The 25,824-nt window shown below is 41.0% G+C and overlaps 1 protein-coding gene across 2 annotated transcripts in view; it reads right to left on the bottom strand.

The window, feature by feature from the left end:
• The window catches only part of LOC142158670 (uncharacterized), a 68,505-nt gene that overhangs the window by 18,981 nt on the left and 23,700 nt on the right, over positions 1-25,824 (bottom strand). The window contains exons 5-9 of one of the 2 annotated variants that reach the window (XM_075212871.1): positions 25,578-25,714; positions 13,706-13,831; positions 7,447-7,486; positions 6,570-6,603; positions 2,999-3,020 (exon numbers count right to left, since the gene is read on the bottom strand). In XM_075212871.1, coding sequence (XP_075068972.1) covers positions 2,999-3,020; positions 6,570-6,603; positions 7,447-7,486; positions 13,706-13,831; positions 25,578-25,714 — 359 coding nt within the window. The remainder of the gene's footprint in view (positions 1-2,998; positions 3,021-6,569; positions 6,604-7,446; positions 7,487-13,705; positions 13,832-25,577; positions 25,715-25,824) is intronic. The other variant, XM_075212872.1, reaches the window with a different exon arrangement.

Here is a 25,824-nt window from a genome sequence, read left to right as displayed (position 1 = left end):
TGCAGCCGACAGAGGAAGTACAAAAGTGAAGTCATTTTGCAGAAATAAAAAATGCTCTGCAGATCCCGCTACTTATGAAATCCCCCTGTATATATGTTCTCTCTTCAAAGCTTGAAACAGATTTAAATATATTATTCTAGCTTAAGACCATTTAGTGTGCAACGAGCCACACTGGTGTTAACCCACAATAAGTGAGAAACACTGCAATCTACCTAGTAAATTTTCTCCACCTGACCGTTGCCTTGACCTGTTAAAGCCATGCACCTATGGAAAACATAACTACATATGTACAGTGCACAAAAATGGATGTTACATCTAAATCAATTTAAACTGCAGGCCCCGTTTTTTGTAGCTTCATATATTTCCATTAATATCTTTAAGTGGGAGTACAGCGGTCCTGCAGCTGTGGTGACGCTACTAATGGTACTGTCAAACAGGTAATTTGTTTGCATTTTACCCCGCATATAGCAAGCAGCGTAAGAGCAGTTTCTGCCACATCAGTTTATACACTTTGAATGATAATGACAGGATTCACAGAGTATTTGCTCCAGTTTGACAGAAACCGATCCCATATGCTTCCTGTATGCTCAGGAAAACATAATAAAAAACCATCATTGGTGTAGAAGACGCCAGTGTAAGAGAGCAGTGGTGGGCCAAGAGACAAAAGGACATTGACGATACCCTTTACCACCATTTCTCCCATTTATCCATGTTTGCATATGACCTTTATATGTCACCATTTCCATTTTGTTCAGTTATTTATATGTATTTCTTTGTGTTTGCTTTATTAGTCACTTTCTTCTGTGTTTTTGATTTCTAAACATTCCTTTTATGCATTTGTATTTAGTGATTTGCCTATTATTATATTATTAGTTTGTCATTTCTGTACATTTATCGATATATTGGTTTTAATTTTTTTGTCTTAAAAAGTGCAGTAAAAAGACAGCTTAAGAGTGAAGGGGAGTTTGACTAAAGGGTGATCGATTATCTTAACGGTGGAGATGTGGTCAAAGATCTTATTTTGAGCAATACAGTTTGACAAAGAAAGAGAGCAAAGAGGCCAGAGCAACAGCAGCACAAGGATCACAACTGAGCAGGAAAGAGGGGAACAGCACCGCAAGGAGTATAACAACAAGTAGCAACCAAGCACAAAGTGGACATACTGAAGGTGCAGTGTGTTTGGGATCACCGGAGTCAAGTATGGATTGGGTATGATCTGTCGACAGTCATAATGTCGCTAAGGAAATGCCAGCAGTCAGATTGTCGACAGATTTAGCGCGTCAACATAGATGTGGATAAAAAATGTCGACATTGGGACCGTCAACATGTAGTTATCCCAATGTCGACATTTTTAACAATGTCGACACTGAATCTGTTGACAGTGACTGTCTGCATTTTCGAGTTGACAGTACAACTGTCGACAGATTCATTGTTACCAAAATGACTACATCATGCATGTTTAGAGGTGGTATATGTATGCGAGTTTACGAGTAGGAGAAGAATGATAATTTGTTTTAGGGTATATATGTAATTTCCGATGAGTTTATGAAACACCATTAGCACAGTACACCTGGATTTGACACTCACATTGGTAACTGTGATAGATCTTATCCTGTCTTATTGGAAATAATACAACAAACGAATTAATAAAATTAGCCTACCTTATTACTCGTGGCTGGACCAAGAATGGGGTAGGTAGAACAGCTCCTACTAATGAAAAAAACGCCCTGTATAGGGTCAATAGCCTATTTTTTGTAGTGTGAAGAACCTAATCTACATATCTCTCCAAATCAGAGATCTCTACACCTCCAGTAATTAGCTGCTACATACTTGATGCCCCATGCTGGATCTCTAGCCCGGTAGCAGGAGGTAGGGGAGCACACTGTCCCATTGCCTGGCATCTATAACCAGAAGCTGTAAACCTCTCCTCCAACCGAGAAGAGGAGCATATATTGGCCACGATCATGTAGCACACAAACCCTCCATATATTGTTCAAAGAGGCTGGTGCTGCAACAAATATTGCTGGTAACACACCATTATACTGGGTGTATCATGCAACGCAGGCATAACAAGCAGAGACATACATGCATTGTGCTTCTTCTTGGAGACATATCTCTTGTTCAGACTTAGCAAAAATAGAAGCCAGTTATATCTGTATACTGGCAGCACAGCATAAATCACACGTCCTCTTTTAGAACATAAAGGATTCCTGATCTTTGCTGGGCGATATTAAGTCACTTTAAGCCACACTGCTTTTTTTTTTTTCTAATGTGGGATTTTGTCTACTGGGACTGCGATATTTTTTGGGTGGCAGCTGAAATTTGCCAGCTAGGTCTCATCTAGAGCGTGCTGCTCTATGCTTCTCTACAGCTAATATCACACCCCAAACAAAAAAAAAAAAAGTAAGGCTGCAGCAAAACTGGAAAAATAAAAACCTGAGTCCGCAACTGTAGATCCAGATAACGCTACCACAGCCAATACACCTTTTCTGGAGCAGGTTCTACAGACAATTTTACAGTCTCTAAGTCCTCTCTTTAATCTGCCATGTCCTCAAAAAATGCAGGTGACGGTTGGAGAGGCAGATCACAAAATATCCTCCTTAGAGGACATCACAGTCCCTTTTGGAAAGGGATATCTCCAACCAAACCACACAAGTGAATTTATGTAAACAAAAACTGTGTGACCTGGAGGGAAGACTTGTGTTTTGTTGGTTTGCCGGAGACCGCAGAGGGCACTAACCCAGAGATTGGTCTGGAAACTTGTCTCTCTCAAATGTCTGGCTGTGAGGATTCACCCCACAATTTGCAGTCAAGTGGGCTCATCGTCCAAAAGTGCTCAGAGCTTAGTAATAACATACCTTAAAAAGGAATGCACTTTGAAAGAGCCCAATCATGCAACACCTAGTAAGTGTACGTGTATTAGCGTTAAAGACTCCAATCCCCAAAAATTCAAATACAGAAGTAAAAATTATAATTAATGAGTAAAATAAAAACTTACATTTAACTTTGGATTATCAGACCTAAAAGGAAAAAAAAAAGGAGCAAACTATGAATAAAATACAAAGAATGAAAGAATGAAAGAAACTAAGGGTTGCCTTTAAGTGAACCAATCACCTACAAACAGTGGAGTCATCTGGTGAGAGGGCTTAACATATATTTGCAACCAGTGACTACTGAATAGTCGGGTCTTGTGAATATTGCTCGGTGGATGCATCCACAGTGTGTAGCTGATAGATCTACTTTAACTTCTCCCTTTTCTTTAGTACTGACAATGTGCACAATAAATTTACTATTTTGTGCATGTAAGATGCAATTCTTACTACTTATTTTCACACTTTAGGATTTGAGTTAATAATCAATGCAAATTAGTATTTAGAATGCAAAAAAAAGTACAGTATCATCACAGTCATTAAACTTGTCATGGTTGGGATTGTGGAGCTCCACGGTATGTCGAGACAATATCACATGTAACTTGCTCAGCAGCAAAGTGATTCTGGAAACCATTTTAAAATATAGACTATTATGCAGACATATTGTATGTAAAACAGAACATATTTTTATATACACAAATTTACTCATGTCATTTGCTTACTTGCATTTTTTTTTTAAGGGGGAGGAGGGGGTGTGTACCACCTGTTTTGAATAGTGTCACAGACTTCTCTGTTAAGGATTTTTTGCAGGAGTGGGGGAAGCTGAAAAACATGGGTCTCCAATAAATGGGTAAAGGTAACCATAAACTGCGGTGGGCATTTTAATTTGCAGAACTGCATACATGTGTGTAGAGAATGGAGAAATCTAATAGAGCATGCTGTCTCTCTTCATTCATTTGTTATAGCCATTTCAGAGGGCCAAAATTATGGCGTTTTCATTAGGTGAAGATTGTAAGTTCCCATCATATTTTACACAGTATTAATGCTGCAGGAATTGTTAAAACTGAAGCAAACAAACACTTATAGTTTCTGTGTATAGATTCATTAGCGGTTGTTATGGGTATGATCATAAAGTCGCATTTAAAAGCCTGTAAGGACATACATTAAATGCTTGAAATTAACAGCCACTTGTTCTAGGCCTTAAGGAGCCAACAATAAAATATTTAAAAAGTTAAAAATGTAAATACACGGCTTACAATTCAGAAAAATCTTTGCATTTTGTACACTGGAGATATTTGCTAGTAACACAGGGAAAAGCAGCCAATGCTTACTTTTATTTAACAGGTTTTAAAATGTCCCATAAGTAATTTAATAGTAAAAGGAGGATTTTTATACACTACAATAAATACTTTTCTCTGGAGTCCATCTGGGGGACACTGCTACCATGGGGTTGTATGAGAGGCGCTAGGAGCTGGCACTCAAACAGTTATTTGTTTACCCTACAGAACAACTCCTCCCCTCTGCAATCATCTGCATCCTCAGTGTATTTATAAAGCCCAGAGAAAGGGCAAGATAACCGAGAAAAGAGCAGAAGGCAGGGAAGGCAGTGTCCCCCAGATGGACTCAGAGAAAAGGATTTATTGTAAGTATAAAAAGCCTCCTCTCTCTTTCATTCTATCTGGGGGACACTGCTACCATAGAGACGCTCTAAAGCAGCCCCTTAAGGAAGGGAGTGCTCTGACAGCCTAGCACGCAAAACACTGCGCCAAAACTGGCATCCGAATACGCACAAATGTTAAACTTAGTAAAGGTATGGACAGAGACCAGGTGGCCACTCCGCAAAGCTGATCCGCTGAAACTCCATTTTGTACTGCCCAAGAAGCACCCACTGAGCGTGTAGAATGGTCAGCAATATGGCTAGGCATAGGCTGATCTGTAGTGACATAGACCTGCCTAATGTGATCCACCTGGTGATGATATGCTTAGTAGCCAGCCGACCCCTCTTATAAGCCTGCAACAGCACAAAGAGAGAATCTGTCTTGCAAATGTCCGAAGTTCATTTGACATATATATGCGAAGAGCACGAACAACATCCAAGGAGTCCTTGGATTGAACCCCGAAGATCCATCCCTCATCTTCGGAAAGCTGGGACTACGATCTCCTGATTCAGGCGATACCTGAAAGCACCTTAGGTTGAAAAGAAGGAACCATCTGCAGAACAGCATCATGGACAAGTGGCAAGAAAGGGCTCCAAGTACTGACACTCTACATGCAGATGTTACGGCCAAGGGAAAAACCACCTTCCACATGAGGAACCTGAACTTGATCGTGCTCAATGGTTCAAAGGGTGCTCTCTGAAGCATAGTTAGCACCAAGTTCTGATCCCAGGGAGCTGTGGGCAGAACGTAAGGAGGATGGATATGCAAGACCCCCTGAAGAATGGTCCTCACTTCCGGCAACTCCGCAGTTTTCTTCTAGAATAGACAGAGAGGGCAGATAGACTCGGCTCTCTGAGAGTCAATGTAAGACCTGCGAACAAATTATCTTGGAACCTAGGAAGTCGAAAGCCCTTGTGTGGCAAGAGCGATGCTCGCACCAACTGATGTAGATACGCCACACTCTGTGATAAACGCAGACAGGCCTGCTTCCTAGCTTGCTACAGTGTCCACTACACTGGTGGATAAACTTTTTGCCTGCCAAAGACTGGCTTCAATAGCCACGTAGTTAAAGCCAGCTGATGAAGACCCTAGAAACGAAACGGACCTTGTAGTAGCAGTTTGTCGCGAGGCAGTAGACGATGCCCTTGCTCTTTTGCCAGTCTCACAATGTCTGCAAACCAAACCGGACATGGCCAATGTGCAGCCACCAGGATCCCAGGTAGTCCTCCTTATTTCACTCGTCTGAGTTCTCAGGCCAGCATTGGAATGGGAGGAACAGATATCCCAGCTGGAAGTCCAAACAAATCATCATCATCATTTATTTATATAGCACCACTGATTCCGCGGCGCTGTACAGAGAACTTATTCACATCAGTCCCTGCCCCATTGGAGCTTACAGTCTAAATTCCCTAACACACACACAGACAGACTAGGGTCAATTTGTTAGCAGCCAAAAACCTATCAGTATGTATTTGGAGTTTGGGAGGAAACCAGAGTACCGGAGGAAACCCACGAAATTTCACCAAGTCTGTAATAGCAGCACACAGTACGCCCAACTCCTTGTGCACTCAAATTACATTGGGGATGCAGAGGGGAGCAGTCTATCTGTAGGTTAAACAAATTAACTGTTTGAGTGCCAACTCCTAGCTCCCCTCATACAACCCCATGGTAGCAGTGTCCCCCAGATAGGATGAAAGAGAAAGCCTTTTTTCTTTTTTTTTTTTTACCACTTTGCTTTATTTATGAGATGTCCTTTACAAACAAGACAAAAGCCTTCACTTGAGTGTAACAAGCGCAAACCAATCAAGAAGTAGGGAAAATGATTGATTGTATATTGAATTACCATGAATACCGATTTGTCAATATATGTACAGGCCATGTCTTCTTGCTGAAAAGTGATTAGCAATGATGTGCATTGTAATTTTATCGCTTGCCAACTACTCCTACACTCATTTAAAACACAAAAGCAGAAGCAGCAAACAAAAACAAAAGAAATGCTAAAACAAAACCAGACCCCAAAACAGCAGCTAAACATACTTACTTTCCATCTTCATACTTCGAGTGTACCCATGTTTCTATATGAAAAACCAGACAGGACAAAAATGACTGGATACACAAACAAAAATGTAACTTAAATCTGCACTAGCACAGAGTAAAAGATTGTACTAACATTCCCACCCTCATCTCTCGAAGCCAGAGCCTTAGGAGGGGGAGGGAGGGGTAGGAACAAAGACAAAAAAAAAAAACCAACCTTCTGGCCTCTTGTAATACAGAAATAGCAAAGCAATCAAGTTTCCCCAATTTAAAATGGTGAAATGGTGGCGGAAAGGGGCACAGGTATGTGCGCAGGAGGACCAGTCCCAAATTGACGAATTATTAAAAAAACTTTGGAGAGTTGAAAAATAAAATTAGTTTATAGTCAAATGATTCACCCCTCAACACCCCCGACTGCCAGATCATTTCTTATGGTTTTGCAATGTGTTGCTTTCACTGGGAGTGGGTGCCAGGTGTTACAGAATCTACATTTTTGGCCTCACAAATATGAGATGAAGATTCTATGTTGTTGGCAGTGAAACAGTTGAGCGCCCTTTCTTGTCAAAGTTGCTAATGACAGCCAGCAGAAGCAGGACTTAAGAGGAGGGGGCTTCACTGCCATTAGAGGCAACATATGATTTGTGATAACCCATTCACAACCCATTATATGCTGCACACCCAGCTATTAACACCCATCCACTTCAAGCCCACCACTAATAACAACAATGGTAAGGGAGGGTGTACAGCTAAAGATTGCCACCATTTAGAAAATGCTTACATGTTTATAAGAAGTTACTATCTAATGTCTTAAGTTTTCATTCAACTTTGTTCACTATACTGGATCCCAGATATGTACAGCATGATCACTGCTGTATTCAACAAACCTTGTCTTTCCTTAAACTCTGATTCCGAAATATATTCAGTCTAAAAACAAGCAGAAGCATTAGAAAATAGTGAAGCAATCAAGGTATTTGGGAGGGGACTGATGTTGGAAATTTGTACACTTCGTTTGTCAGAAAAACAACACATTACAAGAAAGATGGGATAAATATGTTAAATGTATAATAGGTTACTGTGTTTACATGTATAATACAATGCTTCAGTTAACTATACATTTAGTTGAAAATAGGAAATGCGGCCAAAGCATAATTGTGCACTATCACAGCTACAGGTGAATGCATCCATATTAAATGACAGCATTCTGTGCAACACAATACTATTAGAAGAAGTTTATGAAATAGCAGTGTACTATTGATTAATTTAGAGAAGGTCCATAGCCACAATACACACACTAGAATATTTTTATTTTTTTTTAATCACTGTAAAATCCATTTCTCAGAGTCCATTTGGGGACACTGCAACAATAAGGAATAGTAGACACAAAATGGAGCCAGGGGGTCAGTCTAGCTTTGTTGGCATGGCTGCTGAGACAGTGATCCTTTGGGTCTGGGGCATTTTCGCACAAGATGAGTTTACCTTTTGTGGTGCGAGTTTCAAACACTTTATGGACTCGACTGTATGCAGTTATAAATCGGTTCTGACTGCTTTTATTATTTATTACCACCATTTATATAGCGCCACTAATTCCGCAGTGCTGTACAGAGAACTCACTCACATCAGTCCCTGCCCCATTGGGGCTTACAGTCTAAATTCCCTAACAGACAGGGTCAATTTTGTTAACAGCCAATTAAACTACCAATATGTTTTTTGGAGTGTGGGAGGAAACCGGAGCACCCAGAGGAAACCCACGCAAATACGGGGAGAACATACAAACGCCACACAGATAAGGCAATGGTCGGGAATTGAACTCATGACCCCAATGCCGAGAGGCAAAAGTGCTAACCACTTAGCCACCATGCTGCCCACCGACTGCTTTGTTTGCCAAGTAGAATCACAGTCACGTTATTTAATAGACATACCTCGTATGTATCTCATTATCGGAGCGATATTCCCTACATATAATCACTTGGTTATTACTATGTGATTATATGTAGGGAACATCACCCAGATAATGAGATACATATAGGTGCTTATTAAGATCAACAAGGAAATATACACTAGTGTATTAGGAGTATTAGGATATTAATCATTCAGTGAGTGCCCTGTATAGAGCATTTTCTTTGGAGTTTGAGGGATAGATTTACTAAGCTGCGGGTTTGAAAAAGTGGGGATGTTGCCTATAGCAACCAATCAGATTCTAGCTTTCATTTATTTAGTACCTTCTACAAAATGAAAGCTAGAATCTGATTGGTTGCTATAGGAAACATCCCCACTTTTTCAAACCCACAGCTTAGTAAATCAAGCCCTAAATCTTTGGATGTGGTCTTAGCTCTCAAATGTCATGTTGGCCGTACGGCTTTGGCTCGCAACACCAATAGCCTTTTCATGTTGTATGATTTGCAAAAGCGTAGTTGGCCAGCATCTAAGCAATCTATTGCCGCTGAATAACTTCGACCAAGTCTGGCTTACACAGGGGCGTCCAAGCCTGTGCCTTCTGGAACAAAACCTCATTCTCCCAGCTACAGGGTTTTGCATCCTAAGATTTTTAAGAGCAAGATGTTACACGCATCTGTTTCAGAGTGATCCCTCTCTTAGGGGCAGCACTGGAATGTACCCATAGTCATAGTGTGCCCCAATTGCATGAAAGAGAAGAGGATTTTTTTGGTCACTGTAAAATCAATTGTTCATTGGAGGCCATTGCGCTCCCTCACCTTGTTCGGCCTGTACTGTTTACTTTTGTACTTGTTCTAGGTATTCTGCTGTTACGCCTACTTAGGCCCGCTTTGCTATGAAACTGAAAATGGCATGAATTATAGGGCATAGTGAGGGGGTAAATAAATTCAACAGGATTAGTTCTAAAGTGCTCTTCCTCCATTTCCACCTACTATATACACCAATGTTGCAGTGTCCCTCAATGGAAGGAAAGCCATTTTATAGACACACACCTTGATCAGCCACAACATTAAAACCACTGACAAGTGAAGTAAATAAAATGGTTTCAATGGCACCTGTCAAGGGGTGGGATATATTAGGCAGCAAGTGAACAGTCTTCTTGAAGTTGGAGTTTTTAGAAGCATGAAAAATGGGCAGATTGTGATGGCTAGACGAGTGGGTCCGAGCATCTCCAAATGGCAGGTCTTGTGGTGTGTTTCCGGTATGTGGTTAGTACCTACTAAAAGTGGTCCAAGTAAGGACAACCTGTGACAGGGTCATATGCACTCAAGACTCAATGATGCGCATGGAGAGCAAAGACTAGCCCGTCTGGTCAAATCCCACAGAAAAGCTACTGTAGCACAAATTGCTGAAAAAGTTCTTACTGGCTATGATAGAATTATAGAAAAGGTGTCAGAACACAATGTATTGCAGCTTGCTTTGTATGGGGCTGCGCAGTTGCAGCCTGGTCAGAGTGCCCAAGCTGACCCCTGTCAACTGCCCAATGTGCATACAATGGACATGCGAGCGCCAGAACTGGACTATGAAGCAATGGAAGAATGGTCTGATGAATCAAGTTCTCTATTACTTCATGTGGACTGCTGGGTGCATGTGCGTCATTTACCTGAGGAAGAGATGGCACTAGGATGCACTATGGGAAGATGGCAAGCCGGCGGAGGCAGTGCGATTCTCTGTGCAATGTACTGCTGGGAAATTTTGGGCCCTGGCATTCATGTAGATGTTACTTTGACATGTACCACCTACTTAAACATTGTAGCAGACCAAGTACACGCCTTCATGGCAACAGCATTCCCTGATGGCAGTGGCCTCTTTCAGCAGGATAATGCGCCCTGCCACACTGCAGAAATTGTTCAGGAATGGTTTGAGAAACATGACAGAGTACAAGGTTTGACTTGGCCTCCAAATGCCACAGATCTCAATCCAATCGAGCATCTGTGGGATGTGCTGGGAAAAACAAGTCAGTGCTACCGCTCAACTTACAGGACTTAAAGTATCTGCTGCCAGCGTCTTGGTGCCAGATACCATAGGACAACTTCAGAGGTCTTTGAGTCTATGCCTTAAAAGGGTCAGAGCAGTTTTGGCAGCACGAGCCAGATCTACACAATAATACAGTCATGGCCAAAAGTTTTAAAAATGACGCAAGTATTGTTTTTCACAAAGTTTGCTGCTTCAGTGTTTAGAACTTTTTGTCAGATGTTGCTATAGTATACTGAAGTTAAATTGCAAGAATTTCATAAGTGTCAAAGGCTTTTATTGACATTTACATTATGTTTATGCAAAGAATCAATATTTGCAGTGTTGACCCTTCTTTTTGAAGACCTCTGCAATTCGCCCTGTCCTTCTCTGGACAAGCATTTTTCCAGATGCCCTAAACAATCTGAAAGCAGATTAATCAGAGAAAATTACTTTACCCCAGTCCTCAGCAGTCCAATTCCTGCACCTTTTGCAGAATATCAGTCTGTCCCTGATGTTTTTCCTGAAGGAAAGTGGCTTCTTTGCTAGCCTTCTTGACACCAAGCCATCCTCCAAAAGTCTTCACCTCACTGTGCATGCAAATGCACTCGCACCTGCCTGCTGCCATTCCTGAGCAATCCCGCAGCAGAATCAACTTTAGGAGGCGGTCCCGGCGCTTGCTGGACGTTCTTGGGCGCCTTGAAGCCTTCTTCACAACTACTGAACCTCTCACCTTGAAGTTCTTGATGATCCGATAAATGCTCGATTTAGGTGCAATCTTACTAGCAGCAATATGCTTGCCTGTGAAGCCCTTTTTGTGCAAAGCAATGATAACTGCATGTGTTTCCTTGCAGGTAGCCATGGTTACCAGACAAAGAACAATGATTTCAAGCACTACCCTCCTTTCAAAGCTTCCAGTCTGTTATTCTAACTCAATCAGCATGACAGAGTGATCTCCAGCCTTGTTCTCATCAACACTCTCCCCTGTGTTAACGAGAGAATCACTGACCTGATGGCAGCTGGTCCTTTTGTGGCAGGGCTGAAATGCAGTGGAAATGTTTTTGGGATAAAGTTCGTTGTCATGGCAAAGAGGGACTTTGAAATTAATTGCAATTCATCTGATCACTCTTCATGACATTCTGGATTATATGCAAATTGCCATCTTGAAAACGGAGACAGCAGACTTTATGAAAATAATATATTTGTGTCATTCTCAAAACTTTTGTCCATGACTGTAGCCAGGGGGTTTTAATGTTGTGGCTGATTGGTGTATATCTCAGTATAATAAAAAAGCTTTTAGCTTAGTACTATTGGTCCTACTTGTCACCACCAGAAGCAGTTTAGGGTCTGAGTTAATAAAATATCACTACAGCCTATGACATTAAAGCTATCTCCAGGGTTCATAACCTTGCTAGGTGAGGGGAGGTTCACCTTCACACCCACCTGGCATAAGGGGTTGGGTACGAAATGTTAACAATGAACATGTTGACATTTAGAATCTTGACACGACATGGTTAAAATGTCGACAGGTTGTAAAGTGGTTGGTCATGATGGCAGGAGGACCCCAAGCTGCGGGTTTCCCTGCTATAGTGTGAACCGGCTGGCAAAGCCTAGTGCTGGTAATAGTAAAATCGGGGGACCCCACGTTTTTTATACACCCGATTTTGCTAGTACCAGCCTAGGCTGTTGGGGGCACAATTTTTTTTTTACTGTATTGCAGGCAGTATTGCAGGTTTAAATCTAACCCTTTAAGTCGTCATTGTGACTGTCGTGTTTACAACTTGCCGACAGTCATAAGGTCGACATTTTAACCTTGGCAACATTATGGTGTCAGCAATGTGAATGTCAACATTTTCACTGTTGACATTTCAACTACACCCCAGCATAAAAGGGCGATGGTCATGTCTCCATGCAAAGTGATATAGACTATATCTAATCGTCTCCTGCTCAACTCAGGTACTCAGTTTTTCTTGACCAAACACCGCTCAGTGTTGGCCAAGAGGACATCCTTCTTCCCAATTCTAGAATGCCCAAAAGCATTGTCTTGCAAACTATTGTCTCTTGTAAACCTCAACAGCATTTAAAATGTTATATGAAGAGAATGTTAAACTTTTTGAACAAATCAATCTTTTCAGCACAGGAATGAATGAAGTGCCACATGTAAAATCCTGTGCTTTCATTTCATGAGTGACATTATCTGTATTCAAACTGAATGTGTTATGGTCTGCTGGATGAATTTTAAAGTTGTGAACAAACATACATGCGTGAATTTCTATTCAAACAAGATTTTCCATCATACAGATTTTCATTGAAGGAGGCTGGAAATAAAAATCTTACCATAGGGCAGGTACAAGACAATAAATCTAGACATGTGAAGGTTGAAACCCTTTTTAAACACTTTGCTCTAAACTCTCAATGTGCAAAACAAGGTAATGCTAATTGCATGCAAAATCATTTGAAATTTGCATTGAAATAACTTCTTAAATGTAACATTTGAAGAAAGTACATTGAATGCTTCTCAGTTATTAATGTTAACAGTTTAGTTTGGTCTACTCTCTTCAATATATTGTTCATTACATTGCGCAGCCCATGGATTATATTTATAAACTTTCTCCATTAAGTGTGCAATGCCTATGCAATGTATAAACTTTGGACCAGTCAGCCGAACCGTGAAAATATATCTAGGGGGGAGGGGGGGGAATTAATAACTTAAAGTACTGATGTACCACAAGTGCAGTGCATATAAACTAAGAAATAGTTTATTTTTTAGTGTAAATAATTGTATCAGGGATGCTCATAAAAGCAAATGAGATCAGAAGCACAGAGTAAAAAGGCATATGGAAATGCATATGGGCTTTTCTGTTACCTATATGGTTTTCGCAAAAATGCTGTATACATCCCACTGGCATGTACACAATAAAAGTTTATAATGTTTTATGTTGGTTGCCTCCTAGATATGACCCTACCACAATTTTAACTGAAAGACACCAAAGCAATGACCACTCTTATTATTTAATAATGTTTGGGAGACTACAGTATTATGCTTGTATAATTAACAAACGGTTTAAAGAGAAACACTGAGCATATGCTGCATGTCTGAAGTTTATACAAGTTTCATGTACCAATTACAAATCCCGGATAATCTATTTTATTATATGTCTACCAATTTCTAAGCTTCTGAAGACATTCAGGACAGAAATGTACACACATAACAAGAATTTGAATATATAGGCTTACATGAACACCATCAGTTCCTTCCATAAGTTCTATATCTTTTGCGTATTCCCGAAGCATCATGGTTAAATGAGGCTTTTGATACCCGACACCCTTTAAACCTTCCAGCAAAAATAAATAATGCTTTTCCTGGAAATAAAAGCAGAAAATTCTTATTATTAGCAGAAAAGTTTTAAAAATAAACAAAACCAAAAAGATAATACATACATAACACTGCATAACAAGGTAAAACTTCGACAGGTAGGGTTTTAATGTGTTTTGGAGCATTCTGTCTAAATGTAGCATTCGTTATTAGTATTAGTAATTTAGTTTAACACCTTTATTTCCCCACACTGCCTTTGGCCTTTTAATAAATTGATTAGCAGGCCTCCTCACAGTGACAGTAGGAAAATATGCGTGATTATTTCTGCGTGTGAAATAAATATTTTTTTCACTCAGGATTTTGGAACTATCAGAATAATAGGTTTCCAGATAGGAGATGTAAACAATTTAATCACAGAATCCATGATTAACAGAAAACGTAAGGTGGACAAACTGTAGTGGGCTTATCTGGCTATTGGAATGTCTCAGCGGCACACAGCGGGTGGTGTAAGCCAGGACAAGGAGTGGGTTTTTTGGGGCTGCTAGTTGCTACTTCTGGTAACAAAAGCCACAGAGTGTGAATGTGAAGTAAGCAATCTTGTGTCAGCACACTATGCATACACGTGAAATTTTTCTGGATGAAAGGTCTCCAAGAAGGGCATAAGAGGGGACTGATCCACTGTGCCCTTCCCTATGCCCCCATAACATTAGGCTGGCCACCAAAGTTTTCTCTCTGGATACTTACTACCACTGAATTCTAGTTATTTGCAGAAATAGGACACTGCAGAATTACTTAACACATATTGGGATAACAGCCCTATAACAATGCCAGCATTATGGAGTCTGAGTTCACTCTCATACAGCCGAAGAGCACCTGTTCGAGGTCAGCGCCTTGTTAGGGGTGCTTTTATTTTGACAGTTTCATTATTTTTTTTAAGCTGGTTAGCAAATACTTCTCCTTTTTCAGTAATCTTTCAGAGCATATGCAAGGTAATTAAAAATACCAAAGCTAATTATAATGCTTGTAGAGCATGGGACAAGCCTTTACCAGAGAATTGTGATGGATTTTTTTATGCAGCTTGTATGCTCCCGTCCAAAGAAAGCAGTACTTAGCCCCCAGACCTACTTAAGGAGTTGAAGAGTTTAAGAACTGCTGCCAGAATATATATGTGAAGCTGTGAACTGTGAAAATATCCGGAAACTTCAGGGCCAGGAGATGTGTGAGCAGAAGAGTACTGAGGTTGCCAGTATCTAATCTGGTAAATCCACTTCTACAAAAGATAAAGATCACCATGGGGTAAATTTATCAAGTTGCGGGTTTGAAAAAGTGTAGATGTTGCCTATAGCAACCAGATTCTGGTTAATTTATTTAGTACATTCTACAAAATGACAGCTAAAATTTGACTGGTTGCTATAGGCAACATCTCGGCTTTTTCAAATCCGCAGCTTGATAATTTTACCCCTTTGAATAAGAATACCTCCATCCATGCTGAACGAATGGTAACTGATGTAAGAGTGGTGATCTAGTCTCACAGTAGTGAAATAATCTACATACCCTATTTTGGACTCAATGTGCAATTTTGGGCTCATTTTGAACAATTCATTTCTACACTGAAAGTTATTACTCATTAAAAACAACAAACCACCCAGTCAAACTGGGTGGGGTACTAAATGAAGCCAATCACCATTTCGAGTTATAGCGACAAAAAAAATGGAGATCGCTATAATTCAGACATGTAGGAAATGCAGACTTACCTAAACACAATAGGCAAAATTTCCAACAATGCTATAAACTCCGACAGCAGAAAATTCGGGCAGTGTGATTGTCGTCACTTAATACCAGCATGTGACCATCACGATTTTAAGGCAATGCAAGGAGCCTACGGCTGTATAAATTCCAACCCTTTATTTTTTTTAAAAAAAGCATGGTGTTGCTTGCTATAAACACTGTTAAGCTTGGCAACGCTAGGGTTAATAGTGTTTATATGAGGGACCTCAACTTTTTTAAAAAAAAAGTTTTTATATCGTATTATATAATGATATGGCCTTGATAAAAGGTATCTGACCAGTGAAACGCGCGCTGGAGTCTTCGCTGTGCAGACCTTATATCTCCATGATAACATAAGATTATTGCAGCACCATGTTCATACTAGGCTAGTAAAAGTCATTTATATGCTCTAAACTATGCGATAATCTCTACTAGATAACCAACATACTACTTTACACTAATTATAATGTCAATTACAAGCCCAGAGTTAGAACGGGACGACTGAGGCAGTGAGCAAATAACCTTGAATGTAATAGCTAAGATGAAATCCTAAGTCAGAATGGAGCATATAGGAGGTAGCTAGAAAATCACCTACTATATAATACAGCCCCAACAAGCTTTGAGTCAGAGCAGAATATTAACCAATATTCATTTATCTTTCCAGCAAGTTACAAGAAAATGATACAATTGGATACAACATTTGTCAAGAAAGGTTGTATAAACCTATCTGAAAGGCATCCAGAGTGAACGGTAATAGCAGTAGACTAGTATGAAGAATTTAAACATTAAAACCTACCCTTACAGTAAGAGAAGTCTATGGTAGAAAAGGGAATTGGAATCCTAAGAAAATAAACTGTCTTTTCTCACTGTTATATTTGAACATGTAATCATAGCTTCTAACAAAGACAGGAGTCAAATATGGTGCATTCAGTATTTTTTTTTCACAATTTGATTTATTCACGTCATTTTTTTCTTTTATATTTCGCTGTTTTATACATAATTTTTATTAAAAAAATGTATTAAGGTTGGGGCGTGGCCTGGACAAGCATGGAGTAGCACGTATCGTTGCATGCTTTCTAGCCCATATATCCTGCTAATCTCCTGAAGTAGGCTAAAGTACCTGATCTTCGGTAAAACCGGACTTCTGAAGCACTGCTGCCATAGTGGGTGTGTCGGTGGCGGAGTCGGGAGGACGAGAGGCTGCAGGTGTGCAGCGGGTTCACTGCTAATCTCCTGGTCACATCTGGTGAGACTTACTTGTGCCTGCATCGGAGGCTCCTCTGCTGGGTCCGGCGGACCGAATGGGCAATTGGGTCAGCCGGTAACCTTCCTTTTTGCGCCATTTCACGCTTCTGGGCGCCATGCTGCCTGGTCCTGAGGCACATTAAGTTTAAGGCTAGTGGTAGAGCATAATTGCAGTCTGGATTTATTTGATCTTTTAAAGATTATTCCTGTCAGCGTCTGGTGGAAAAAGCTGAAGAGGTCTGCCCTGCATATATCGTATGGTGGAGGGTGAGTGCATTTGGCTGCATTTTGCCAGGTTTCTGTGTACACAAACTGGCTGTGCTACTGGCAATATAACTTGTGACACACAATCATATGTTTATTGGATAAATATTCTACTTCCCGAAATCATGGGCAAGCATAGTCAATCTACAACGGTGGGAAAATTGGAACGTTTTGCTCGTTCTTCCACTACTGCCTCTGGCCCAGGGGATTCATCACATTCCACTTCTCCTATTTCAGCTCCACTGGCAGATTCAGAGGTCACATTGCAGCAGGTCCTGCAGGCCATCGGGGCATCTGAAAAAAGAGTGACTAGAAAAATTGGAGAGATGCAGATTAACCTCTATCCCCTCTGGCAAGATGTAAAAAAAGATCAGGGAGAGAGTGGGTGAGGTGGAGGCCCGGGTATCCACGTTGGAGGATGTGTCTGCACCAGCTGGGGGTCGGTTGGAGGGTCTGGAGTCTCAGGCCTCTCTGTTCAAGCAAATGCTGACAGTTATTGAAGGGCGATTACGTTGCAGCAACATTCGGTTGGTTGAGTTGCCCGAGAAGGCAGAAGGTGTTGCCCCAGAGTCTTTCCTGGAAAAGTGGTTAATCCAACTGTCTGGTACAGATTCATTTACAGCCCAATTTGCAGTGGAGCGGGCCAACCGTATTTCAACTCAGGCACCTCCACCTGGAGCCCCTTCGCGTACCTTCATAGCCAAATTTCTGCATTATCGTGACCGTGATGCTGTTCTGCGTCTGGCTAGGCAGAAAGACCCAGTGGAATACAATGGCCAGCGAGTAGCTGTGTATCCTGATTTCGCCTTGGATGTACAAAAAAGTAGGACTCCGTTTATGCCGCTGAAGAGAAGACATTTGGTGCTGACCTGCATTTTATACTATGCATGGAAGTTGCTAAGCATAATGCAATTCCTAATGTTGAAAAATGTTTGTTTCTTTATCGGTGTGTGTATTTGCTAATTAATGCTGAACATGTATTGATAAGAAATAGTGTTATACTATTGCCACTATAAGAAGTATTGGGCTGGAGAACCCATGGCTTTAAAGCAGATTCTGGCCTCAGTTCCCCCTTCTTTTCTTATCTTTTCCTTACCTCCTACTTTTTTCTTTATCTTTTCTCCCTTTTCTTGGTTTGTCCCTTTAATTTGCTACTTCACTGGTGGGCGGGCGGCCTGGTAAATTAATTTCAGTTACAGATTAAGGAACACTTAAGTTGGGTGGAGTTTATAGGGTGGTGGTGTGGATTTAGTGCCAATGTTATTTGGCTTAGTTTGTGGGTAGTTTTAATGTTATCACAAATGTATGACCAATGTTTTTGTGCTTACAAATATACTTGATAATGTATGCTCTGCAGGGTTGTGGGATACGGGGCAGTGGGACTCAGGAGACAATATAAAGTTATGTGGATTATGTATGTGTTCTCGTACACCTGATGGGGAATTGAGAATTTTCTCCTGGAATATGCGGGGCTTAAATAATGATGTGAAACGCTCTTTTGTGTTACGTCAAATCAGAAAAAATGACCCCGATATAGTTTGTTTATTAGAGACTCATCTGCACGGTGAAAGAGTACACTCCCTAAAAAAAAATCATGGGTGGGTAGGGCTTACCACTCTACACACACAACCAACTCTCGAGAGGTTTCTGTATTTGTGCATAAGTGTCTTGGTTTCTCCTTAGAAAAAAATCCAGGTGGATTTTGGGGGGCAAGGCTTGTGCTAATGAAAGCTGTCATTAATTGGATCCCATTGCTTCTCCTAGTAGTATATATACCCCCACCGTATAATAATGAGGTGTTAAAGAAATATGGTGAATTCATAGCAATGTTTCCGGAGGTTCCCATTGTATGCATAGGGGATTTCAACAATGTGATATAAATAGGTGTTGATAGATGGCGGGAGCAAAATGTTGCAGTCAATCTACGTCGGCCTTCTCCACCTTGGTAGAGGAGTTGGGGCTGGTAGATGTCTGGCGCCTGAGACATCCAGAAGACATCCAATTCTTCTGTTTCTCTACATCATATAATGCATTCTCAAGAATTGATCTAGCTTTGTTGTAACATTCTCTGGTGCCAGCGGTACGCGAGGTAGAATATAAGGCTAGAGGGATCTCTGACCACTCGCCTCTTTGTCTATTGATTTTGCAATTACCAGAGGTCAGTCTTTTTGGAAATTGAACCCCTTTTGGCTCTCCTTGATGGGCACAGGAGCATCATTGGTGACACACTGGGAGGGTTTTTTTTTACTGATAATTCTGTGACAGCACTGCCACCGATAGTTTGGGATGCTTTTAAGGCTTTTTTTTGCCTGGCTGAAATAAAAAAAAGTCATCTAGATACAAGGAAAAGCAATTGAATAAAACGTGTAAATTATTACAAGCGCAATATATAACTGGTAGAACTGACGTTGAGAGGTGAGCCTGGCAACTGGCCCAGAGGGAGTGGGTTAATAAGGTCTTTGATAAATCCAAACAGAAGTTTATTTTTTCTAAACATGTGCAATATGCTGAGGGTGACAGAAATGGTATTTTTTTGGGCATACCTGACCAGGGTGGAAAAGGCCGACGCAGCTGTACCAGTCATTTGTAATGATAGCGGGGTTAAGAGGTTTCTGATGCCTGATATTGGCGAGGTGTTTTATAAATACTACGCTAATACATATAAGACACAGGTCTATTATAACGTAGCTGCTTTACAGGCATACTTGAGTATTATTACTTTCCCCATGCTCTCAGCCGATAGTAGGGAGTATCTTGATTCACCTTTTACTCTTGAAGAAATGGATATGGCTATTATGTCGTTCCCTAATGGCAAGGCGCCTGGGGTAGATGGATACAAAAAAGGGTCAATGTTTTTGTTATATAATTCAATGGGTATACCAAGTTATATGACAAATTCAGCGAGCTCTGCGAGGCCAGCACCCTTTCCCCTTCCATGGCAGAGGCAGTAGGGGCGGTGTTGCCTAAATCGAGGAAAGACCTGTTGTATCCTGAGTCCTACCGCCCCCGATTTCACTTCTGACGAGTGACGTAAAGATTTTGGCTAAACGAAGGTTAAGCTCAGCTCGCTGTGCAGGTCCAGATCCTCTGGTGGCCTTGCGTTCCCTAAGTTGAAATTGTATTATATTGCCTCTCAGTTGGCTCATCTTAAAGCATGGGTTTCTTATCCTGACTATCAAGATTTACACTGGGTGTTAGTACACTAACTCAATGTCAACCATACACCTTTGCAGTCACTGTTGTCGGGACGGCTTGGCTCACGGGGCTCCCCCGCTCCCGATTCAGGCAATTAAGATCTGGACAGTAAGTAATAAAATAATGAGACATATTGATATTGACCCATGTACTCCTATTTGGGGTGCAAAGAAATTAAAGGAGTTAGACACAGTGGAGGGTTCCAGGCGGTGGTCCCGTTTGGGTGTAGTGGCTGTAGGTCAATTGTATGACACGAATGTCCTTTAAACAGTTGTCTAGGGAATTCTCCATGCCCAGAACAATGCTTTTCTCATACCTCAAATGGCGACATGCCATAAACATACATTTCAAGGGGAGGCCACAGGTGACTGCTATAGCCCCACTGAGAGAACAACTACAGGACCTGGGCCACAAGGGTCTGATTTCACATATGTACTCATGCCTCTTATATGAATCCACATTAGATGATCTGAATGACCTGAGAAAACAATGGGAAATAGATATTGGTCCCTTTAACAGATAAAGACTGGGGGATGGCCCTGGATAGCACTATACAGCGTCATTAAAGTTTCAACAAATACAGGTGTTTTTTTGGCTTGTTCTTTTACACAGGGCTTACTTGACTCCCATTAGAATGGCAAAATTTAGCCCGGATAGCACTCCTAATTGCCCTAAATGTAATTCAGAGAATGGTAATTTTTGGGACCTTCTTTGGAAGTGTCCTCATATACAAACCTTTTGGCGCAGGGTCACGCGCTGCATTCAAAATATTGGAACTGATGTGTACCGTCGCTCTTTGGCCACTTGTCTTTTTGGGCTTCGCTTGAAGGGTAAGGTTAATAAGCTGACAAAAATGTATATTTCCCAATTACTCATGGTGGCCAAGGTTAGCATAGCAAGGCTGTGGCTGGCACCGACTAGTCCCACGATTAAGAACTGGAAAGCTTTGGTTAACACCACTATAGGGCATAAGAGATTTGTGTACACTAGTAGACAGGCCTTGCAGAAATTTGAGGGTATATGGTACAGGTGGTTTAAGTCTCATTTCATGTGTGTCCTCGAGTCAGTATGTCCCGAGTACATGAGTCCTGGGACCCCCCCCTGGATCCTACAACAAATGTTAAATGCTGAATCTTGTAATTGGATTTCACTTGTGTATGAGCATGTGCGATATAGGTCTATAAACAAGCTAAGCGCATTTGTTGTAACTCTGATGCTGTAGTGTGGGTAACTCATGTGACTTTGATATTGGAATATTTTCTTCATGTTTTTCTTTTTCTTCATGTTTTTTTTGTTAATGTCTTACTTGTATGTACTCAATAAAAAAATACTGGATTAAAAAAAAAAATAATGTATTCAGGTTAAATTACAATACTAAAAAGTCAAAAACGTGGGAGTACTTCGTACATCACCCTGACATTTTTTGTTTTCTCTCCTCAGTATTGACAAGGAAGATTTAACGGTAGCACCCCCATATCCAATAGATGAGAATCTCTCATAATTCCAATATAGAGTTAAGTAACTCTTTACAATTGGTGCGACAAAAAAAAAAAAAAAAAAAAAAATCCTATTTTTTTTTTTTCTCCTTTGGACAACTGACCTTTGCAAGATGATTAACCCCGAAAAGGGTTGGCAAAAGGAACCAAACCGCAGAACCCAATGTTTTGGAACATTCACCAGGAGGAAGGTGCACTTACCTCCTGTGGCCTGACAGATAAAGCCGTCTAATTCCGGATTAAAGAGGACCGATCCAAAATAGGGAAGAGCTTCAAGGGACTTTATCGACTCCGTAACGGCATCCCAGGACTGCAGCCAGATGGTCCTGCAGGCCGCAACCGCAGAAACAGATGATGAAACGGAGGCTGTGGTTTGCGCCAACTCATACAGGTACCCTGAAGCCTCTTTCAAATGCAGAGCCAGGGAAAGCAGTTCCAAATCTTGGAACCCTGCCCGGGTCTCTATCGCCCTAGTGACTCATGCAGAGGACAGCATACGCGCACCGCCACTTATATGGATTTGAGAAAACCCTCTACCTTGCGGTCAGTGCCATCTTGAAGGGCTGCTAAACCAGGCACAGGAAGTGTAGTATGGCGAGCCATACCAAGCCATAGGCGCATCCACTTTAGGCACCTTTTCTCAGCGGGCCATTTCTTCAACTGACAGAGGATAAAGGGCCATTAACCTGTAAGGTATGACGAATTTACGATCTGGCTGTTTAAAAGCCGATTCTGCTATAACCGTAAGTTTAGCCAATGGCAGGAAGCAAACAACCCGCCATACTTTTCCTTTAAAGAGACCCAGGTCGGTCAAACAAAGTCCAAGACTTGGCAAAAGAACCAGATCTTCAAAGCCTTAATGCCTGGAGGATTCTTCCAAGTCCCCTATGTGAGGGGAGTCAGAATCCTCACAAAGCTCACCCTCGTCTTCCGACGATCCCTCTGAGACAGAGACCGAAAATAGGGGATGGGTGGAACTGTGATGCTTGTTTTATGGCACCAGAGGTATAGGCGAGTCCAGGAACCGGTTCAACTGGTCTAAGCTCTCAACTAAAAAGACACAGACCAAACAGGTCCCTACTGGGAAGAACTCCCGAGAGAGGGAGATGCTTTAGGACCAACTGGGCCTAGGTCCATATCTACATTTGCAGCCGGTAAAAGCAACGCCACGAAAGGGAGTACTGTAATGGGGGCGAGGGGGAGCCTAATTGAGTGATGGGATCTCCGCTGCCCTGGCAAGTAGATGAATAAGTGGCGCTACTGACTGCACCAGCGTAGATGCCCACACAGGTTTCTCCACCTAGGGTGGTGTGCTACCCTGGGTCTGCTGACCCTGGGCACCGCCCTCACATTCTGCACAAACCGCCCTCAGGTCCATCTGGCCACTAGAAAGTTTTGATTTACACTTAGAACAAGTGAAATATATTACCCGGGGTGCTTTTCCCTTGTTGGACATTGTCTCTATGACAAGTAACTGCTGGACAAAAACTAGTTCCTTTTGTTACAGAAGAGGAAGGTACCAGTCATACAAGGTGTAGGAAGAAAATAGGGAAGAGGATACCCGTTTTCCTTTGGCTAGTAGCCCAAAACAGTACTTTCTAATTACAATCAATATAAAAATGTGAAAATATATATGCCAGATAGTGAGAGAGGAGAGGATCCTATAGCTGGTCTTTCGCATAACTGCAGCATGCACATCCCTGCAGTTTCACAGAAAGTAGCTGCCATCTTCTCTACAGTTCCCGCTCTATGAATATACCAAGTACTGTAGAAGACGGGGTAAGCCCTATATGGGCTGCTCCACTCCACTCTTGTTTTTAAATTGTTTTCATTCGTTATTTGCAGGCACCTAGTAATAGTGGATGTTTGCGGTGCTTCTATGATTAAGCCTGCAACAGCCCATTCCTCCTTTGTTGTTGTACTTTGTGGCCAGTTTCTTGAATCCAAGTCCCCCCTCCACTCCAGCGAGGGACATGTTATGATCCGAATTTTAAGATGGCTGTCCGTATTTGCAGAGTCAGACGCTCTCTGCCCAACGGCAGCGCCAGACATCTAGTGTGGTCCTGAGTGACAGCAGCAGTCACTATCAAACGGCCAGAGCAGTTTCTGTCTAGCGCGTACTATAGGAGCTGGAGATCAGTGATGCAAGTCTTCCTATCACTTATCCAGCAAGTGTATGCACTGCAGAACAGCACAGTCACCATTATTGTAGTTAAAAGTAAAATAAAAGTTTAAATAAAAGTAAAAGTGAAATATCAGCAATAAATGTAGCTGCAAAACAGTAACCCCAACTCCTTGGACACTTAAAATACAATGGGGGGTTGCAGAGGGGAAGAGTTCTGGCAGCAAATTAACTAGTTAAGTGCCAACACCATGCTCCTCTCATACAAACCCATGGTAGCAGTGTCCCCCAGATTGGATGAAAGAAAAAAAGTAAATTATATTTACCCAAGGCATCACATGTGACTTTAGGTCTTCTAGGGTCATGAATAAAGAATACATTTTTCACACAGCACAAGGTTACCTGCTTAACAGACTTTGCAAATGCACCGAATCAGAGGTGTAATGTCATGTACCGAGAAAAGAACATTCAAACAAAAATACAAATGGTGTTACTACCACTAATTTACACAAAATGTAATAAGCAAAGGTTAAGGTTAAAGGAAAGGCACTATTTCACATTAATAAATATCAAAGAGACATGTATAACAGAGTTGAATAATATACATGAAATGACTGAAGTGTTTATACTGCATTGTACATTTTCTGTAACCTAGCTGTTCAGTGTGAAACATACTAAATTATTTAGAAATAATACCCCTAAAAGAGAAAGGGATTTATATTGGAGATAATAATAGTGAAAAAAGCCACTAAATGCAATCTAATATGGCAGACATGCCTTTCAATGATACATTATGCATTCACTACTGGTCCAGGACGCTTATGTTTTTTTAATCTATAAAAAAGGGTGTTATTAAAATAAAGGGGGAACTTTAAAGTCAATTGATGAATAAAGTTAATTACTTCCAACAGCCTTTATGAGCTCCACTCTTTATGGAGCTTTGTTAGTCTTTGCACACAACTCCTTATTGTTGATTGGCCTGGTCTGAATAAGATGGATGGGCTTAATTGTATACAGCCTTAATGATTGGATAAGGAGACTGTTTATCAACGATGAAATGGGTATCCTGTCCTCCCATTACTGGCAAGGACCTCTGGTTAACTTGAGGCTAAAGGAATTTATTTCTGTAAATTTGTATAGTATATTGTATTTGTCATTCATATAAAGAATGTATGTCCTTTGGTAAATTACTACCAACCCACTGTAATTCACGATTGGTAATTTTTTCAAACCTAGTACTATATAAACTTGGAATGCCTGATGCCAGGATGTGCACCATACACTATCTTTTATTTATATTCTAAAGCTATCCTTACATGGACAAATGATGTTGCTTAATTAGGTTGATTGGATTGGCCATACAAACTAAACCAGAATAAAATAGATTGAAGAGGATAAAATATATGATGAAACGCCTCTGAATAAGTAATACCCCAGAGGAAACACGTTGGGACGTGCCTTGGCACAAGTGTGTGACATACAGATTCAGTCGTCTAACCTGCACAAAATGAGCACAGTGGCCAATATAAACTTGATATTGTATTTTGAGAGCTGTTCACTTTGATGTTTACATGAGGTATGATTGTAAATTGTAATTTTCAAAGTTTTTATAAGACATTTTTACACTATAATACTTTAGTAATAAATGCATGTCCTATTAGTTACTTATGAGCAAAGCCAATAAAATTAAGAATCCACACTCACCATGTAGGCTTTTATGTGATTCATGCCAAAAAGATGAAAACGCATTTCGAGCGCTTTCCCCTTAACTCTGCATAAGTTACACACGACAAGTGTTTTATTAGATCCAGACACTTTAAATTCCACCACATAATGCAGACCTGAAAGAAACAGAAAGCAATATTAAAACATATACCCACCTACATCACAAACAAAATGGTCCAAAAAGAACCCGATGGTGTTTTTCATCTCACTGACACTTCAAATGTAA

The sequence above is a fragment of the Mixophyes fleayi genome, chromosome 5 (assembly GCF_038048845.1).
Source record: "Mixophyes fleayi isolate aMixFle1 chromosome 5, aMixFle1.hap1, whole genome shotgun sequence".
In the NCBI taxonomy this organism is placed as follows: Eukaryota; Metazoa; Chordata; class Amphibia; order Anura; family Limnodynastidae; genus Mixophyes; species Mixophyes fleayi.
The sequence above is the reverse complement of the archived record's forward strand: the minus strand, read 5'-3'. Positions and strand labels throughout refer to the sequence as shown.